General features: G+C 37.5%; 1 protein-coding gene across 1 annotated transcript; it reads right to left on the bottom strand.

Moving 5' to 3' along the window:
* Positions 1-1,825: 1,825 nt before the first annotated feature.
* On the bottom strand, positions 1,826-9,329 carry eif3m (eukaryotic translation initiation factor 3, subunit M). Its single transcript, XM_057347436.1, has 11 exons — positions 9,214-9,329; positions 8,732-8,864; positions 8,511-8,649; positions 8,264-8,387; positions 8,044-8,138; positions 7,872-7,955; positions 7,687-7,786; positions 7,521-7,602; positions 2,355-2,498; positions 2,176-2,236; positions 1,826-2,002 (listed from the first exon to the last, which is right to left on the bottom strand). The coding sequence occupies exons 1-11, from the start codon at positions 9,253-9,255 to the stop codon at positions 1,879-1,881; spliced, it is 1,128 nt and encodes a 375-aa protein (XP_057203419.1). The 5' UTR covers positions 9,256-9,329; the 3' UTR covers positions 1,826-1,878.
* Between the last annotated feature and the right edge of the window lie 8,328 nt (positions 9,330-17,657).

Below are 17,657 nucleotides of genomic sequence, written 5' to 3'. Positions count from 1 at the left end.
GTAATGGTCAAACAGCACAGACACTTAATATCAAGATTGCCTCATATCTACTCCCACTGGGAAAATCGACTCATTTTCTGCCTCACCCAAATCATCTCCAGTCAGGAAAAGTCCCTACTTTTTACCAGCAGTGATGTATCTGTGCTTCTGCTGGAGACTGGTGCTAATTGAACGGTAATAGACCGCATTATTTCAGGCTGTCTGTCAGCAGAGATCTGGACACTGTTGAGCAGCTGAATCCAATGAAGGAATGCTGCTGATACAGTTAAACAGAGTCCGTCCGTAGCCAGTCAAATTCCTGTCTTTATCTTGTGTGTAAGACCAGATGACATTGAACCCCAGAGGATTTTAAACACGCTGGATAAATAATGACGGATAGCTCGATAATTCCTCTACAGAGGGAAATGTGTCTTTCTTAGTGTTGGGTTAATGCCAAGTTCATAAGATTTGTAATGGATTTGTCCTGTTAAGGTTTCTCTGAGAGCAAGATATCAGCTTTTATTAACCTTTTGTAAATGCTAAAAGAGCCAGACAAAAAAAAGGTGCAAAATAGTGCAGAAGTATTTGCATCCTAATGCAAAAAACATAATTGCATTAGATCCAAAAAAAACCTGTGTCATTTTAAAGAAAGCACGTAATTATTAGGCAAAACATTTTTAAAAAGCCAATATCATAATATAACGTATTAAATAATCTCAAGTGTTAAATGAATAAATGGACTGGGAATGTAAAAAAAACAGGATACAATTAATTGCAAATCTCAGAATTCAGAATAGAACATAAAAAACATATTAAATGTCAAACACATCAAACTGAGGAAATGTACAGTATCATTTTAAGATGGTACATCTCCTTAGTTTCAACGTTTAATACGTTTTCTAAAACCGAAAAACAGTACAAATTTTTTGAAAATGAAGTTCTATTTTAGACCAACAGGTAAAAATTGAACAAATACATTTGGAAACTTTCTTTTTGTCAAATACAACAGGTTTATACAGTAGTTAATATGACAAACTTACCCGTGGTCAAGCTTGCTTCATGAATCTAAACTCACAAGTCATTGAAAAGTTTGATGTATGAAAGTGCCATCTGCAAACAAATGATCTCACATTAAGTTTAGCCAAAGTGTCAAAATATATTTTGAAGCCACAGTACAATCAGATAGGAAACATTCTCTATGATCATGATAAAACAGGGTCAGACACCATGCGAAGAGGAGACGTAACTGGAAGATCTCACATAACACATCATTTAAGCCTGAACTGTTCACCTGAGTTGAGTGCCACTGGAGAAACTGTGTTTCACAGCTCATTGGAACCATGCTTTTCCCTGCACACAATTTGTCACATTGTTTCAGTATTTTGTGTCAAAAGCAACTGTGCTTAAACCAAGTGCTGGTTGACATGCAGTTAGGGTTCAACTATGAGTCTACAGTGGTAAAAACATACCATTTGTTTTGTTGATAGAAATAATAGGATTTTAAAGAGATGGTTCATCCAAAAATGAAAATTCTGTCATCGTTTACTCACCCTCAGGTTGTTCTAAACATGTGTAAATGTCTTTATTCTGCTAAACACAAAGGAAAATATTTGGAAGAATGTCAGTAACCAAACAGATCTCATCCCCCATTTACTGCCATAGTAGGGAAAAGAAATAAATCCTCAAAATGTTCAAAACGAATCTACTGAAAGATTCTCCAACATTATTAATTCGCACCTGACCACAATCTCTATGTATTTATATAATAAACACCATCTCTTAAAACACATCCCGAAAGGAAAGCACGAGTGAAGTGTGATCATTAAAAAAAGACTGTACAATCAAACATGGTCTTCATCAGTCTTTTATTGAGTGTGTATAAAAACTGCATCAGCTGCGTCAGGCAGTGGGAGAGAGCGTCTGAAGGCTGGTCTTTACAGATGCCAGATTCTGTTTCCAGGAGGAAAGTGTGTCAACCAGCTGCTGCCACTGCTGTTTGCCAAAGGTGCGGTGTGTGCTGTGACTACAGGAAGTGAGACAGAAGCAAAAATATGTTAATATGGCTAGATTTTCTAACATTCCTAAATCCAAATCTTACACTATAAAACAAATAATTTTATGTGTACATCATATTTGACTGAAACATTTGAAGGCCTGAGAAGGCTCTGGAGCATTTGAAGTGAAAGAAGGTCTTACCTCACCACAACCTTCCTCTGTGTCTGGTCAATCTTACAATAGACCATTTTGGTCCGAACAGCTAGAAATGAACGGAAATACCCATTAAGATAAAAACTGGACTTTAGAAATTTTAGGACAATAAATATCAAGGACGTAAATAAGCATTTCTATCTACAAAATAAAGGCATGAGCTGTACCATCAATGACGAAAGCCTCCACATCATCAGCGCCGATCTGAAGCTCCTGCTGCATTGTGTCGAAACAGATCTCCTTCATCTCCACCGCCATGCCCAAGAAAGTCAACAGCCTCATTTTCGCCATATTTTGCTCATGAGACAAACCTGAAAGAACAAATCAAGCAGCTCAGTTTGGTCCTCAGAGCGCCCCTATAGCATCTGACAAACAGGCATGTGTCTACACCAGATTTCTGTCAAAACATTATATAATATAATACTCTTGAGCTAAATAAATAACTGACAGTTAAAAGACAGTCTCGTAAAAATCTCTTTAATTTCCTTCCCAATGGGGTATATGCATATGGGTCGATAACGTGCTTCCGCTAAAATCTCAGCCAGGCTGTTACATCCGACACCACAAGGAACAACGGCGTTTCGCTTCAGGATGCACATTGGATTACAATCAACTAAGCGAGTCTAATTATTCAAACACTTCGCCAAATGTCGACAACCAAAAAGGTGAAGCACTTCAGGCTATCCGCTTCAAGGTACATCAACAAATGTGACCCTGGACGACAAAACCAGCCTTAAGGGTCAATTTTTCGAAATTGAGATTTTTACATCATCTGAAAGCTGAAGAAATAAGCTTTCTATTGATATATGGTTTGTTAGGATAGGACACTATCTGGCGGAACAACAACTATTTACAAAGCTGGAATCTGAGGGTGCAAAAAATCAAAATACTGCGAAAATCACCTTTGAAGTTGTTAATCTGAGGCACTGTAGCAGGCCATCCACTCACAAAAATAAAGTTTTTATACATATACAGTAGGAAATTTACAAAATATCTTCATGGAACATGATCTTTACTTAATATCCTAATGATTTTTGGCAAAAAGAAAAATCGTAAATTTTTACCCATTCCATGTATTTTTGCAGATTACTAAAAATGTTCCCGTGCTACTTAAGACTGGTTTTGTTGTCCAGGGTCACAAATATGAATAAAAGTAACGTTAACTTTTGCACTTACTAGAGGCATGATCATAGAGGCACTTAACAATGCTCACCCGAGATTTTAGCAGAAGTACATCATCGTCCCGTGTGCATATACATCACATTAGGTCTATCATGTAATTTTATGGAAAAATGTGTTAAACCGAGAAATTCCAGATTAAACACTAAATTACCCACAATCCCAAGAGATCCAGGAATTGCATGACTCAGTGACCACTTACCTACCCAAAACTGTGTAAAATCAGTTTCTCGTTACAACTTTATATTTGCTTATATGTACAGTGCATCCGGAAAATATTCAAAGCGCTTCACTTTTTCCACATTTTTTGTTATGTTACAGCCTTATTCCAAAATGGATTAAATTAATTATTTTCCTCAAAATTCTACAAACAATACCCCATAATGACAACGTGAAAAAAGTTTGTTTGAAATCTTTGCAAATTTATTAAAAATAAAAACGAAAAAAGCACATGTACATAAGTATTCACAGCCTTTGCCATGACACTCAAAATTGAGCTCAGGTGCATCCTGTTTCCACTGATCTTCCTTGAGATGTTTCTACAACTTGATTGGAGTCCACCTGTGGTAAACTCAGTTGATTGGACATGATTTGGAAATGCACACACCTGTCTATATAAGGTCCCACAGTTAACAGTGCATGTCAGAGCACAAACCAAGCCATGAAGTCCAAGGAATTGTCTGTAGACCTCCGAGACAGGATTGTATCGAGGCACAGATCTGGGGAAGGGTACAGAAAAATTTCTGTAGCATTGAAGGTCCCAATGAGATTCTTCCGTAAATGGAAGTTTGGAACCACCAGGACTCTTCCTAGAGCTGGCCACCCGGCCAAACTGAGCCATCGGGGGAGAAGGGCCACTTCTGGTCCAGAGATGGTCACTCTGACAGAGCTCCAGCATGTCTCTGTGGAGAGAGGAAAACCTTCCAGAAGAACAACCATCTCTGCAGCACTCCACCAATCAGGCCTGTATGGCAGAGTGGCCAGACGGAAGCCACTCCTCAGTAAAAGGCACATGACAGCCCGCCTGGAGTTTGCCAAAAGGCACCTGATGGACTCTCAGACCACGAGAAACAAAATTCTCTGGTCTGATGAAACAAAGATTGAACTCTTTGACCTGAATGGCAAGCCTCATGTCTGGAGGAAACCATCTGCCTAATGTGTACATCTGGTTGGTTAACATTATTTATGAGTGCGTTTACATGCACAGTCTTACTCCGATTAAGGCGCAAGCAAAACCCGCTCGGCAGAGGTAGTTTTTTTTGCCCATTACTCAGATTTCACGCTGCATGTAGCCCCTTTACTGGTTTAATCTCAGTTTTGTTTATTGTCTGACAGCGCAATAGTAAAAGTCCCAAACGGAAGTAATAGTAAAATAACGCATAAAAGTCTGCTCTCGAATCATGCAGTTGATGTAGAAACGTCAAAATGAACAACTATTGTTGCATATGCAGGTACTGCAGACATGAGAAGACAGCTTCTGCCCGTTTCCCGTTGCATTTTGAATTACTAAACAAATTTACAAAAAAAAAACTTCCATGTAAATGCGGTTTTATGCCTAGCCACTTATTATTACTATGCATGTAAACACGTGAAAACAGGTTTCTTTTTAAGCTGATTTTTGATAGATATTTGTTTATTTTGTGCATATAAACGCACAAAAAAATGTTTTGAAGATTTTTTAAATCCCTAATAAACAAAAAAAAAACTTCTGGAACCAGTGTCTGAAAAAGTGGACGTCACTGTTGTGCTCCACTGAGATGTTATATAGGTGTAGACACCCACTGTAAATCACCTTCAGCGTTTCAACAGAAATTCTGTTTATATTAATTAAAAAATAATTAAAACCAGGAGACGGTTAATGACCCATTTCATTTTGGAGGGTGGTGCAGTGAGTGAACAGCTTATTGTCATATCAACACTTTACTTGGATTAGTCTGAATCGGCCATCATTGGTCAGTGGCAGGGAGGATCCTGCTCTAATTACCATTGCTTTGTTTGTAAAAGAAACAAAAGTGCTGAGTCTGGAATTCCAGCTGACCAGTGACACCACAGCAACATAGAAGACAGACATGTGAGCGTGCTCACGCTAAACAGCCCTGCGCATTTAAAACAACAAACACTGAGCACCAAATAATAATTTGGGAATGTTATTTTAAGAATGAAGCAACAGCGCTTGATAAACACACTTGAGGTCAAACAAACACAGCAGATCAACCTATGTAGACAGCTTTCCTGTAGCTCAGTGGATAGAGCATGGCGCATAGAGCATGCATCTGCCAAATGCATAAATATAAATGTAGACAGGAAGTCATCTCACAATGTCCTTACAATGCCCCACTGTCTCTACAATGCCCTACTGTAATTTCTGTTAAAGGGCACATATTTTGCAAAATTCACTTTTATAATGTGTTAAAACATTAATACGTGTCCACAGTGTCTGTAAACAAGCAGTCTAAAATGTTAAAAATGTGCTCACTCCTTTTTTAACAATTTGTGTAATTCAAAAACCCTGTTGGTAAAAGCAAAGATTTGAATTCTGCCGTTAATGTCGTCACTCAACGGCAAAGCCCGCCCAGCAGTGGTGACGATTGGCCATATTTGCTTAGACACAGCCCCATGTGGGAAGTACAACAGTCGCCATCGTTAGATCGTCACTGGAGCTACACAATGTCTGCGCCACGGAGGCACTACAGTTGTTCTGTATTAGGATGTACCGACCAGCATAACTGTCTCCATAGACTCCCGCAAGCTGAGTTACAGAGAACAGCATGGTTACATTTCATTTATAAAGGCAATGTCCCGCTGAGAATGGGTAGAGTATTTCACGTTTCCGCCAATCATTTCACGCCGGACTGCTTCACGAATGAGGGCCAGTACAATGCTGGACGTTCAACGAGGTTGCTACTGAAACCGGGAGCAATACCAACACTTCGTGCCCAGTCCTCATATCCAGCAGAAGCAGTAACGTCAAATGTCACACCTCATATTGTTGCCGATTAGTCTTTCAAAATTGCCACTCTTAATGGGCTTGTTATCGCGCTATATTGGTAATGTTGCTAACAATAGAAGTACAGCATCTAACTGTATTTATTGACGCTGCCCTCACATGCTGTCGGGCTTATCGTAAACAATACGTAAAGTAAGTGTGACAGTACATGATAGAACAACGTTGAAAGCGTAGTATAACTGTAGTAACGCTAAACTATACCTGCTCGACCTCCATTCAGCATTTATTCTCTGGCTCTGTAGTCATTTTACTGCAATTCCCACACGAGCACCTGCACAGCGATTTATACATTATCATGACGGACCATGCTAATGCTTATCGATCACTTGAAGAACGTTCATTTCACAATAACTGCAAAATTACAACTAACCATTCGGAAACGTCCTGTTCAATTCTTAAGGTTGTCACTTCTTGTGTCTCTCCATCAGTGTCAGACTCCGGTTCGTACATATAGGGCTGAACACCACTAACAATTACTGACATTTTGATGTTTTGTTTTGGCCGGCATCAGCAGAGTTCCTGAAACTCCGCCCTCCTCTGGAGAGGGGGCTGGGACGAAAAACTCATTAACATTTAAAGAGATAAGCAAAATCGGTGCGTTTTTACTCACACTCAAAAACAGGCAACTTCAACATTCTATAATAAATGATCCGCTGGGTATTTTGAGCTAAAACTTCACATACACACTCTGGGGACACCAGAGACTTATTTCACATCTAGTAAAACCATTCGAACAACCTCTCCTTTAAGCTTGTTGTGATCCTAAAATTGGTAAACATGTGAGGGATAAACCACAGCTAGCCGGACGAAGTGGAGGCCAAGAACCACCCACACGAAGCCTCTGCAAAATTAATTAAAATCCTTTAATGCACGGCTAGACGTGGATTATCCCACTTATACCATGGTCCTTTGCCAAGTTAAAAACAACTTAAAGCTGTTATTGATGTTTACAGTGTAATTTTTGATCAGACAGGAGAAAATGAAACTGACTGGAACTACCCGTGCATTAAACAGTTTTAATGCACGCCTTCCAGCCAATCAGAATCAAGTATTCAAACAGACCATGTTATAAACTATATTATGTGAGTTTTGTTGTACATTATTTAATCACAAATGTATATAACAACAACCGTCATGAAGTACTCACCGAGAGACTCAATGAAATCTTTGTTGCTCTGGTAGAACTTTACATATGACACAAGCTTTGCACTGACAAAGATGGTCAGGAGCTGAAATAAAAAAGAATTACTGTGTGGCACTCAGATTAAAAAAAAGTTCACAAAGATGGTACATAAAAATAAGGCTTCACTTACATCATGGATGAGTTCTCCCTCCAGGAAACGCACAGGTTTCAACGCCAGCAGATGGTCGAACAGATAGGTGTTTGTATCTTTCAGGGCACGAACGATACACCTGAAAAGAGCAGGCACACAGGCACGTGCATCCGTAAGAAAGCAGTCGAACAGAATGAGAATGCAAGTGAGAAAGAAACTCATACCTGTGTGCATCCACTCTGGCTTGTGATGCGTTGTCCTCCGTGTAACTGCCCAGTAACTCCACCATCACTTTAGCAGCAGCTTCACTGGAAGACACCAGATCAGAAAGACGTCAAATGTTACAACACAAATCTAATCTCTGGATCGCATTAAATATATGTGCGTGCAGTGCACCTCTTCTTGCAGTCGACCAGCGCCTCATACACCAGCCTGAGCAGAGTGTGTTTTTTCTCTGTGTTTAAATTCCAGTCTACGATCCACTTTCGCACCTGAACAAGACATAAAGGACCAGGGGTTACAGCACAGTAAGGAAAACAAATTTTTGTTCCCACAGACTACTATAGAAGGTAATTGTATTGATACGGTTTTGATAGCAGCAATGTGATTGTTGTACCTGGTCAAGTTCTGTAGGCATGAAAGCAATGGCATTGCAAGTGGTCGCCACTTTGATCAGACTGCAGTACACGGTGTACCTTACTGGCGTGTTCTCATCCATACCGTGGAACAGATTGCTCAAACTGGGGAAAAAGCAAACGAACAAACAAATGAACAAGGCTGGAATAAAGTTAATTCTACTATAATCATTTCAACAACACAGCCATATATGCAAGTACTCTGCCCAGATAAAGACTAACACTTACAGCTGCATCCTGAGTGAAGGACGTTCACCCTCCCGAAACTTCACCAGCTTCTCACATAAACTCTCAATGAGAGCCTCCTGCTTCTCTGTCTCCAGAATTAGCAGCAGGGACACAATGCTGTTCATCACACTCTCAACATCTGTAGCACACAGGACAGAGACAATTACATATTACGATTATATATTGATTTAAAGCTCTAATTTAAGTCATGTGGGGCCTACCTTTGTCATCGTCCTTCAGACAGACATCACATGCTTCTATGATCTGTGCCAGATCGACGTGCAGGCCTCCTTCTGAATTTTCCTCTGAGATCTCAGCTTCTTTAGACTTTAGATAGGCACGAAGCTCAGATGCCTGCAAGATAAATACAAGAAGTCCCGTCTATGGTAGCGATTTAGCCATGGCATGCTTTACAATGTGTCACAACGTTAGTTTAATGCGGCGGATAGTTCACAACATCCTGCTGACACGCAACATACTGAAATAAACTGTCTGGTATGAGTCCATGTATCGAAGCTTTCATTAAATACGTAAAATCACAAGTCAACTTGTATGCCGGTATCAGATCATTGTTGGTATTGTGAGCAGCTAATGGCTAATTCGTGTTAGCATCTGAAAGCATGATTAAACATATGGACGTGTTTCTTCGCTGAATGCTGTGTGCAGTGGAGCAAATACGGTTTCCGGAAGAGTTTAATAATACCTGGTCCTCCTCCGTTATGTCAATAAATGCCGGGACGCTCATTTTGATTGATTTTAGAGCCCAGATAAAAAAATCCACGCTCGGAGTCTGCCTTCAGCGGCCGGAAGAGAACCCTACTGACGCTTACCGGTAACAGAGACGCACTTCCGGGTCACAGATTTAAAGGGACCGCGTTCCCGACTCTCATAATGAGCATGCATGCCTGTCGATCGATCAAACGCTGTGTTTGCGGACAAAATAATATGTTCCATAATTTTTTTTGTAAATGTGCTGAAATATCTGCTTGCTATGGCAACACTTTGCTACCTTTCTTTTTTTTTTTAGATCTTCTGGGTCCCTAGTGTTCTGTGTTGTTCTGTGGTTTAGGTTTAAAAATATAAAACATGTCCCCAACTAGAGCCCCTCAGATAATAATTTTCCTCAATTCATGTAGGCAATTAAAACTTTTAAAATAAAATTAAAAATAAAATAAACAAAATGACTGTGTAGCTTACATACTGGTGACAAACTGTTTGTAATTCAAGTGTATGGTATGTGAAATCTGCAGTCAACGGGTCATTCTGGGTTTAAAGTTTATGAGTCACATAAGTCATTCGGTTGTAAATAAGGTCTGTCTTAATGTCTATGTAACTCTCTCAATGTCCGGTTATAAATCGTGCAATTAGAAGATTAAAGCCAACCTGACCTTGACGACCTGACGTACAGTAAAACAGTAAGGGTGAAAGTCAGATGCTAGTATTACATTCCTGGAGTCCGTGTGGGACCACCTCGACAGTTCCTTGTATCTCTTATCCGGCGATTTATGTGTCCCAATTCAGTTGCCCAGTCCGAATCTTTTTCCGGGGGGTTCAGGATATCTAATGAGTTGTGTACAGCAAGTTTCTTTTACTGTTTTTCTCCAAAGCACTCCAAAGGATATAGAAGATGAATCATTTGAAAAGAAAGCTATAGTAGCCTACATTTTAAGTGTGCACCTTTTAAAATGACAATCTGAAGACTTGAGATTCTGCTGCTATTTTTCATTATGATATCATTTAAGATATTGATGAGTAGTTAGTTTTTTCCTATTAAAAATAAAATTGAGAAAATTAATATTTTAAAGAGTTCCTGGCCAGCTGATGGAATTAATGTATTGGCTCTGCAGATGATGTTGTAATGAAATTAGATGCATTCGAATATAATGTAAAATTCAGACACAAATGGGTCAGCAGAAAAACTTCTCACTTTGAAGTTTAGTGCATTAGGGGCTTTTCGGTTTTCATCACTAATGTTTTTTAAATCAGGTAATAGTTTCAACATGATGATGTTTGGTTCGTGCGGTTGTCCGCTCATATTGAGTCACAGGGAGTGGTCCAAAACACTGACCAAGAGTGAGAAAAAGAATGTGGAAACATTCAGAGATTGAGGAAACAACAGTGATGGACCTGCAATAATGTTTTGTTAATAATGTTTGTTTCTTCAAACATCTATCACAGCATCTTTGGAACAGTGCCACAATTCCAATTGATTTGTATAGCTCTTCTCACAATACACATCAACACAAAGATGCTTTACAGAAAAAGCATGTTTTACATTTTAAAACCAGAATAGTAGCAATGATTGTTGTGATCTTTCATTACAATACGTGTGTATATTTGACAGTTTTGAATTGATTTGAAGCTGAAGTCCTTGCATGGGTCATCTGAAGTGATGCTGGCTGGATCCATATCTGAGACGTTTATAATCTAGATTTGAAATGGAATGGAAGAGTGTGTCTCAGCCCTGAACAGCGTCAGGCTGTTCCGGCGTTTAGAAACCAAATGCGAAGAATCCCTATTTGTTTTAAAATGCAAAATTGGAAATGATTTTAATTCTTGGAAACTAGTTTTCAACAAGACAGATACACTGTAAGACCTGTTGTTTGTAAAAAAATCTACCATAGAATTAAAAATGTAACTAAGTGCAGTGATCTTTAAAATTGTCAGTTAAAAGTGTAATAAAGAATACCCATTATGGTCAAAGAACTGATGGGACATTTAAACTGATTTTTATAAAAGGTCATCGAGAATTTACCTAATTTTTCATATTATTGATGTTGTTTAACAGTTATTTTCAGTGAAGTCACGTAATCATTTGAAATCTAGTGAATTATTTTTGCTTTGATAAACATGGTCCTTTTTTAACACATCACACTTATAAGTTTTATACATGTCAAAAATGCATTTTTATGTGTATTTCTGAGGAGAATCAAGTTCAATGTTTGTCATGAATTATTTCAATACCTTGTGTTATAATATCATTTAGTACAAGGTTAAGTCATTTAACAAGAGGTTAAAGGGACAGTTTACCCAAAAATGAAAATGCTGTTATCCTTTCCTCGCCCTCGTGTCATTTCATACCTATAAATTACTTTGTTCGGATGAACATCATTGACTATAGTAGAAAAATGTAATGTCAAAGGTGCCCCGATTTTTTTCTCCTAAATTTTTCAAAATATCTTATTTTGTGTTCAACAGGGAAAGAAATAGCATATTAGTAGATTTTCTTATGATAGCGGATGATGACCCAGAACTGAAAATTGCTAATATTCTCCCAAATATCTTTCTTTGTATTAAACAGAACATAGAAATTTACACAGATTTGAAACAATCTGAGGGTGAGTAAATGATGATTTTTGGGTGAACTATCCCTTTAAGTAAACTTAATTGCTGTCCTTCTAAAACCTTGGATGTTAACAAGCACTTTTTAATACTTTTTATTGGTTTGATATTTGCAAAACCCAGCGACAAACATAAAGGGTTACTTAAAATAATGATTTATGACAAAAAATTAAACAAATCACCAAATATGGAGACACAAGGTTTCAGAAGGACAGCAGCGACATACAAGTCGAGATCTATTACTTAATTAAATTTAGGGAACAAATGTACCTAATCACAGTCAATTTATTAGGGTTTTCAGTGAGATGGACAGAGGCAGAGTTTAGTCACTCTGGTTCCCACAGTTTGGTTACCACCTTCCTCACCTCCCTGTATCACGACTGTTCTCCTCTATCAGCGAGGTCAGTGACCTCATCAGAAAGCGCCACGCCTCAATGAGTCAAATACACATTTTGGTGACTTGATTCCAGGTGCAGAGGGACATAAAGGGCCTGCGCAGGAATGTGGTACAGCCAAGCAGGACATTCCCACTTCCAGAAAGAAAAGAAGAATGACAGATTATATTATTTGAAATACCAGATTTTTTCTGTGAAGGGTGTGTATGAGTAGACTGAAACACTTCTGACCAATTCTCATTAGTACAGTAAATTTCTTACATGATGACTAAAATGACAATCCTGCTGTTACTTAAGGGAACAGAGTGAGCATGTGTTGCTGGAAATGCATATGAGTCAGAGCATTTCGATCTCCATGAAATATAACACAAATAAAAAACATGCAATGAAACATGAATATTTTAATCATTAAAATTGAAACTGAAGTGATGAACATGCAATTTAGTTCAGTAGAAAAGATGGGCAGAGTATACTGTAGATGATTTCCAGTTTAAATGATCTGGAAAAGTACAATGATTAACCAAATGTACACTCAAAAAAATGAACTAACTGTTGTTAGTTTTACTTAACCCACCCTTGTTCACAGTACATAAAGAATGCAAGTAACTAATGTTATAATGTTACATGTAAATGTTATTTATACTAAAAATGTAGTACTGTCGGCTTAACTTAACAAGTGTTTGACTGGTTAACTTAATGTTGAGTAAAACGCAAAACCCTATCATATTGGACCTATTGTTGAGTTTAATTAATATAAACAAGTTAATTCAACACGGCTGGTTGAGGGGATTTTCAGTTCCCAGCATGCTTTGTGTAAGACTTTTTTTTAAATTTAGTGTTATTTTAAGTGTTTCTCAAGTAAAGATAAAGACTTGTTTGTGCTTAATGTTCATTTATCTTTGAGGTTTAAAAGACATGTGCTTAGTTTGTGAGAGGTTGCAGCGCACTCATGATGGCAATTGCATCATTCAATGAGCATTAAAGCCACAAAATGGAATAATTTTGTTATGAAATATCCAAAAATCGCTTGCACAGTGTGATATATTTCATGCAGTTGTGTACTTACATTATCCCAAATGTTCCCAAGAATGTGCAAATCCAGAGAAATTCCTATTTAAATAATGGCCCGTCCCTTGACTCCCTTGTATTTGTCGCATATCAGTGACTTAATATCCGGTGCTCCGCACACCCTCAGTTTCCGGTTGTAGAAACTACGGCAACACGCAAATGCGGAAGTGGTGATACAGCATCTGGGACGCAGCATCTGTTGTTCTGTTATTATGGATCACGATTACTCTTTGGCGAGTAAAGGAAACCCCAAAAAGTGTAAACGTAGACCAAACGAGGCAAGCAGGCTTATGGACAAACGAAGAAATAAAACAAGGATTAATATCGGCGTGGCGTTTTCTAAATGGAGAGAGCTTCGTGACCAACTTGGACTCGACAGACTCCGCTCTCGCATGTGTTTTAATAGACAGGTAAGCAAAAAAAATGTATTGTACACAAAATAATCATGCACAGATTATTTGAATAGTTATGAATGCAGTTACCCTATGAAATACAGTATATGTCGCACAAAAATATGTAGCCAGTAACGTTACTTGTAAATGCTGTGAGTTCGTTCAAATTTACTTTTTAAACGACGACTGTATGACTGTTTTAAACACGTAAAAAAAGTCCAATATCAGTCGCGGGCTAACATAGCATTACATTCCACGTTTCTTGCAAGCTAATTCATTACGATGACATAAAATAAAATTCATTCATTACCTCGTCCGTAACCATGATGGGCGATCTCAATACGCCTCTGAATGGTTAAAATCCCTCCTACATAACGTCATTTAGCTTCGCCTTTTCGACCATCTAGCGGTCCAAATATTCCATATTGTGGCTTTAACTGTGCTCATGCTAGTACTGAGATGCCTCTCATCTGATTTGCTCATTGTGTTATGACTTACATGTAGTCTGTATATAATTTATGTATGACAACAAAAAGTACCATTGAGAAGGATAAATATTGAGTTTAATTAACGTAAAATTCTTGGTAATCGGAATGATTTGGATTTACTCAAAAAAGTTTTGTCAACTTTACTTAAATTTCTTTTGTTCATACAACTAAATTGTTAATTGTAGACACTACTCAATATATTTGCATGGAACCACTTGACACAAATTTTTTATGTAAATCCAACAAATCATTTTTTTGAGTGTACATGGTAATATGTGAGTTTTGCCACAACTTAAGCAACAACAACAAAAAATAAGTCTTTTTTTTAAAATAACAAACATTTATGGAAAATGAATTCTGTGGCTGTATGGAATGTGAAATGATGAAATACATGGATTGAATCATGATGTTTTGGTGATGCTATGTCAGAGTTCTCATGGAGTGTCTCACAGTGTCTCTTACTGTAACACATCTGATGTGTAACCTTTTGACCTCTCCACGCACTCATGCACTCTCAAGTAGCCTACCTGCTGTTGCAGTTAGATCGAAACAATGTATAAATTCTGTGCTTAGATGATTTTTGTTTATTTTATTTTGTTTACAGAGGAACTTGTGAGGGGAAAGAAAATATATTTAGAAGAGAAGTGAAAGATAAGTGGTCAAATCTGCTGCAAAAATGATTGATTTCATGTATGAGATATAATCTTTTAGTCCCATACCCTGGCTTCGTGTTCAAAACAACATGTTCTCTTCTCATATAGGCGGAGTTTTATTTTATCACTTACTTCATAAGCCATATTTGCAAACATGAGAAAAACTGTTTCTTTAGCTCAGTCATTGGGAATGATGCATGAGTGCAGCTGATAGATTTCCTCTGATCTGCTGTTTGAGTAGAGTTTACCTATTATGACCTATATATCCAATTAAAAGGCATTTCTGACAAATGATGCTGTTGCTTTATTTATTATAATATTGTCATTATTATCATTAGTAGTACTAACAGTAACAAGGTCTTTATATTTTCTTGAAACAATGTCAAATGTGTTTGCCTGTGTAACTCCTACGATGCATGGGAAAAAAATGTACCAAGCTCTGTGATATTCTTATGCCTCAGTTCTGCGTTTCCCGAAACCTTCTTAACGCTACGTCGTTCTTAAGTTATACCTTAAGCTGTACCTTATCGTTAATACGTGTTTCCCGAAACCTTCTTAGTTAAGTATACCTTCTGTAAGTCATACTTTCGTAAGGTTGGTCTGGAGCGCTCTTAGCTATACCTTATCGCCTTATACCTTAGTGTATACAGGTGTAGAGCATGAACATTTTAATGTTTGGATGATGACTTTATAAATCACATGATTTAAGATATCATTCATGATAGTCAATGCTTAGCTTTGACTTTTGTTGACCTTTTGACGTATACTTCATATTCACTAGTTATGAAATCCATATTCTATGGAGCTGAAGCACTTCCTTAAATTAATCTATTTTTGATGTACTCTTTTCCTCCGTGTTGTGGAAAAGGGCATTTCCTTGGTAACAATACATTGCAATCCTTCTATCGGTAAGTGTAACATGTGACTTTGATTTTAGAGATGTTGTAACATCTGCGCCTGTGAACGTTACCTTCTACAGACGAAGCAGAAACATGTTGTCTTATAACCAACCTTTCTGAAAGCTTTGGCCTTCTTTGATACTTGTCTTTATTGTGCTGCTTTATCGTGTCCCAGATCATTTTGAAGTGTGGACATTCTTGGCAGTGTATGTGTGTGTGTATCTGAAGAGACGGAACAACAGTGTTTCATGCTTGTGTGTAGCCTTGAGTTATGAGGCTTTTAATGTTTCTGCACGTCTTTGCTGGGTTTCATGCGCAGATATGAGTTGTGTGAAAAGTGCATTTCTTTATCACATTCAGTATTTATGGCTTGTACAGCTGTTAATTCTCTGACCCCTCATATTTTTCAACTAACCCTCTGTGATATCCAATGGATGTTTTATTAAAGTCATAAATCTAGGGTCTTTTTTATTTATTTAAACCTTTTGGTGATGTCCAAATGATTGTCGTTTTAATTCTTGGTGGATGTTGTCATGTGGTTGTGAGTTTTTATTAAATTTCAGAAAATCGCTACACTTTGCCATTTCATCTGCTATGTTGAATGAGAACTGTGTTTTTTTTCTCGAATGACCTCTGAATGACTTAATAGCCTTTCAATCGCCTTTGTCCTTACATATCTATTATTCCCAACTGCTCATTTAAGCAAAAAATAAACCATGCAACATGAAGAATATCCTTCTGTCTAACAGAGAAAAATGTATCAAATCAAAAGTGCTTCTTAAAGCTGCAATCTGTAACTTTTATGTCGATTTAAAATGGACAATTGTGGGTTGTACTTCCCTTTACATTTAAATTGGTATGTACTTGCTCAATATGATTTTAGTTTATTGAATTATATTGCATTTTATATCAATCATTAGTTTTATAACGTGCACATTTATGTGCACATACGTGACATAGATGGTCAGCAGGATATATCTGAACAACAGCGAGGAATTCCCCCATTCTTTGGCTTTTTTAAAACGGAATCGGATGATGCATGGATTTTGGAATCAGACCCTCTGGACTCTCTCACACACCTCCTCCAGAGTTCTCACAAGTTTGAGGTCACAGCCAATGCCGTCTTTACATTCACAAACGCTCCAGATGTTCATGGGTGAAGAGGCAAAGACCAGGCTCTGACACAGTCATCTCGGAAGACTCCTGGACCTTCATCCTGAGATCATCATCGTTGTTTGACACCCTCCACTGAGCCTGAATTTAAGCACAGGACAAATTGAGACATATCATGAGTAATTGGTTTCAGGAGAGTGTGGAGGCCAGGCCCCAAAATATATAAAAAAAAAGAATTAACAACTGATATCCAGTCAAAAATATCACTGTTAAATGGTCGCCCCAAGAGTGAAATCACATCAAAATTGCCTGGCAGATATACTGTATACTGTATCTTTTTAATTTTGCTTTTCTTTTCATATAAAATATTTTCTGAAAACCATCTATTTTAATCATTTAAAACGTATAATACATGTTTTAATATATGTTTTTGTTTTTTTACCTGTTCAATGACAGTTTATGGGGCAAATTGTACACATATTTTACATGTAGGGGTGCTAGTGTAACAGTCTTGACAATAACCGTGATATTAAAATCATATTATTATCAGACTAATTTTAAACATACAATAATATTATACATACTGAATCAGTTTTGCATCTCAGAATTACAACAAAATAATAATTTATTATATTTTTAGAACATTTTGTTTGTCATAATTTGTGTGTAATTTTCCAAACAGACAGATTATGCTTGCGTTGCTCAAGTATTGTCTAATCTTAAAGCACATCCATCATTTTAATTGAACCTTCACGTTGACAACACAAATTCTTTAGATAGCACTTATACTTCCCAAC

This window comes from Triplophysa rosa, linkage group LG12 (genome assembly GCF_024868665.1).
Source record: "Triplophysa rosa linkage group LG12, Trosa_1v2, whole genome shotgun sequence".
Classification (NCBI taxonomy): Eukaryota; Metazoa; Chordata; class Actinopteri; order Cypriniformes; family Nemacheilidae; genus Triplophysa; species Triplophysa rosa.
This window is presented reverse-complemented; position numbering and strand designations above follow the sequence as displayed.

Bases quoted from the DNA above. Each gene is read 5' to 3' on its own strand.
- eif3m (XM_057347436.1), bottom strand. From the start codon at position 9,255: ATGAGCGTCCCGGCATTTATTGACATAACGGAGGAGGACCAG. The intron at 8,388-8,510 runs GTAAGTGTTAGT...CTTTTTCCCCAG, and splicing joins CCTTCACTCAGGATGCAGCT to TTTGAGCAATCTGTTCCACG. The intron at 7,787-7,871 runs GTATGAGTTTCT...TGCTCTTTTCAG, and splicing joins GCCAGAGTGGATGCACACAG to GTGTATCGTTCGTGCCCTGA.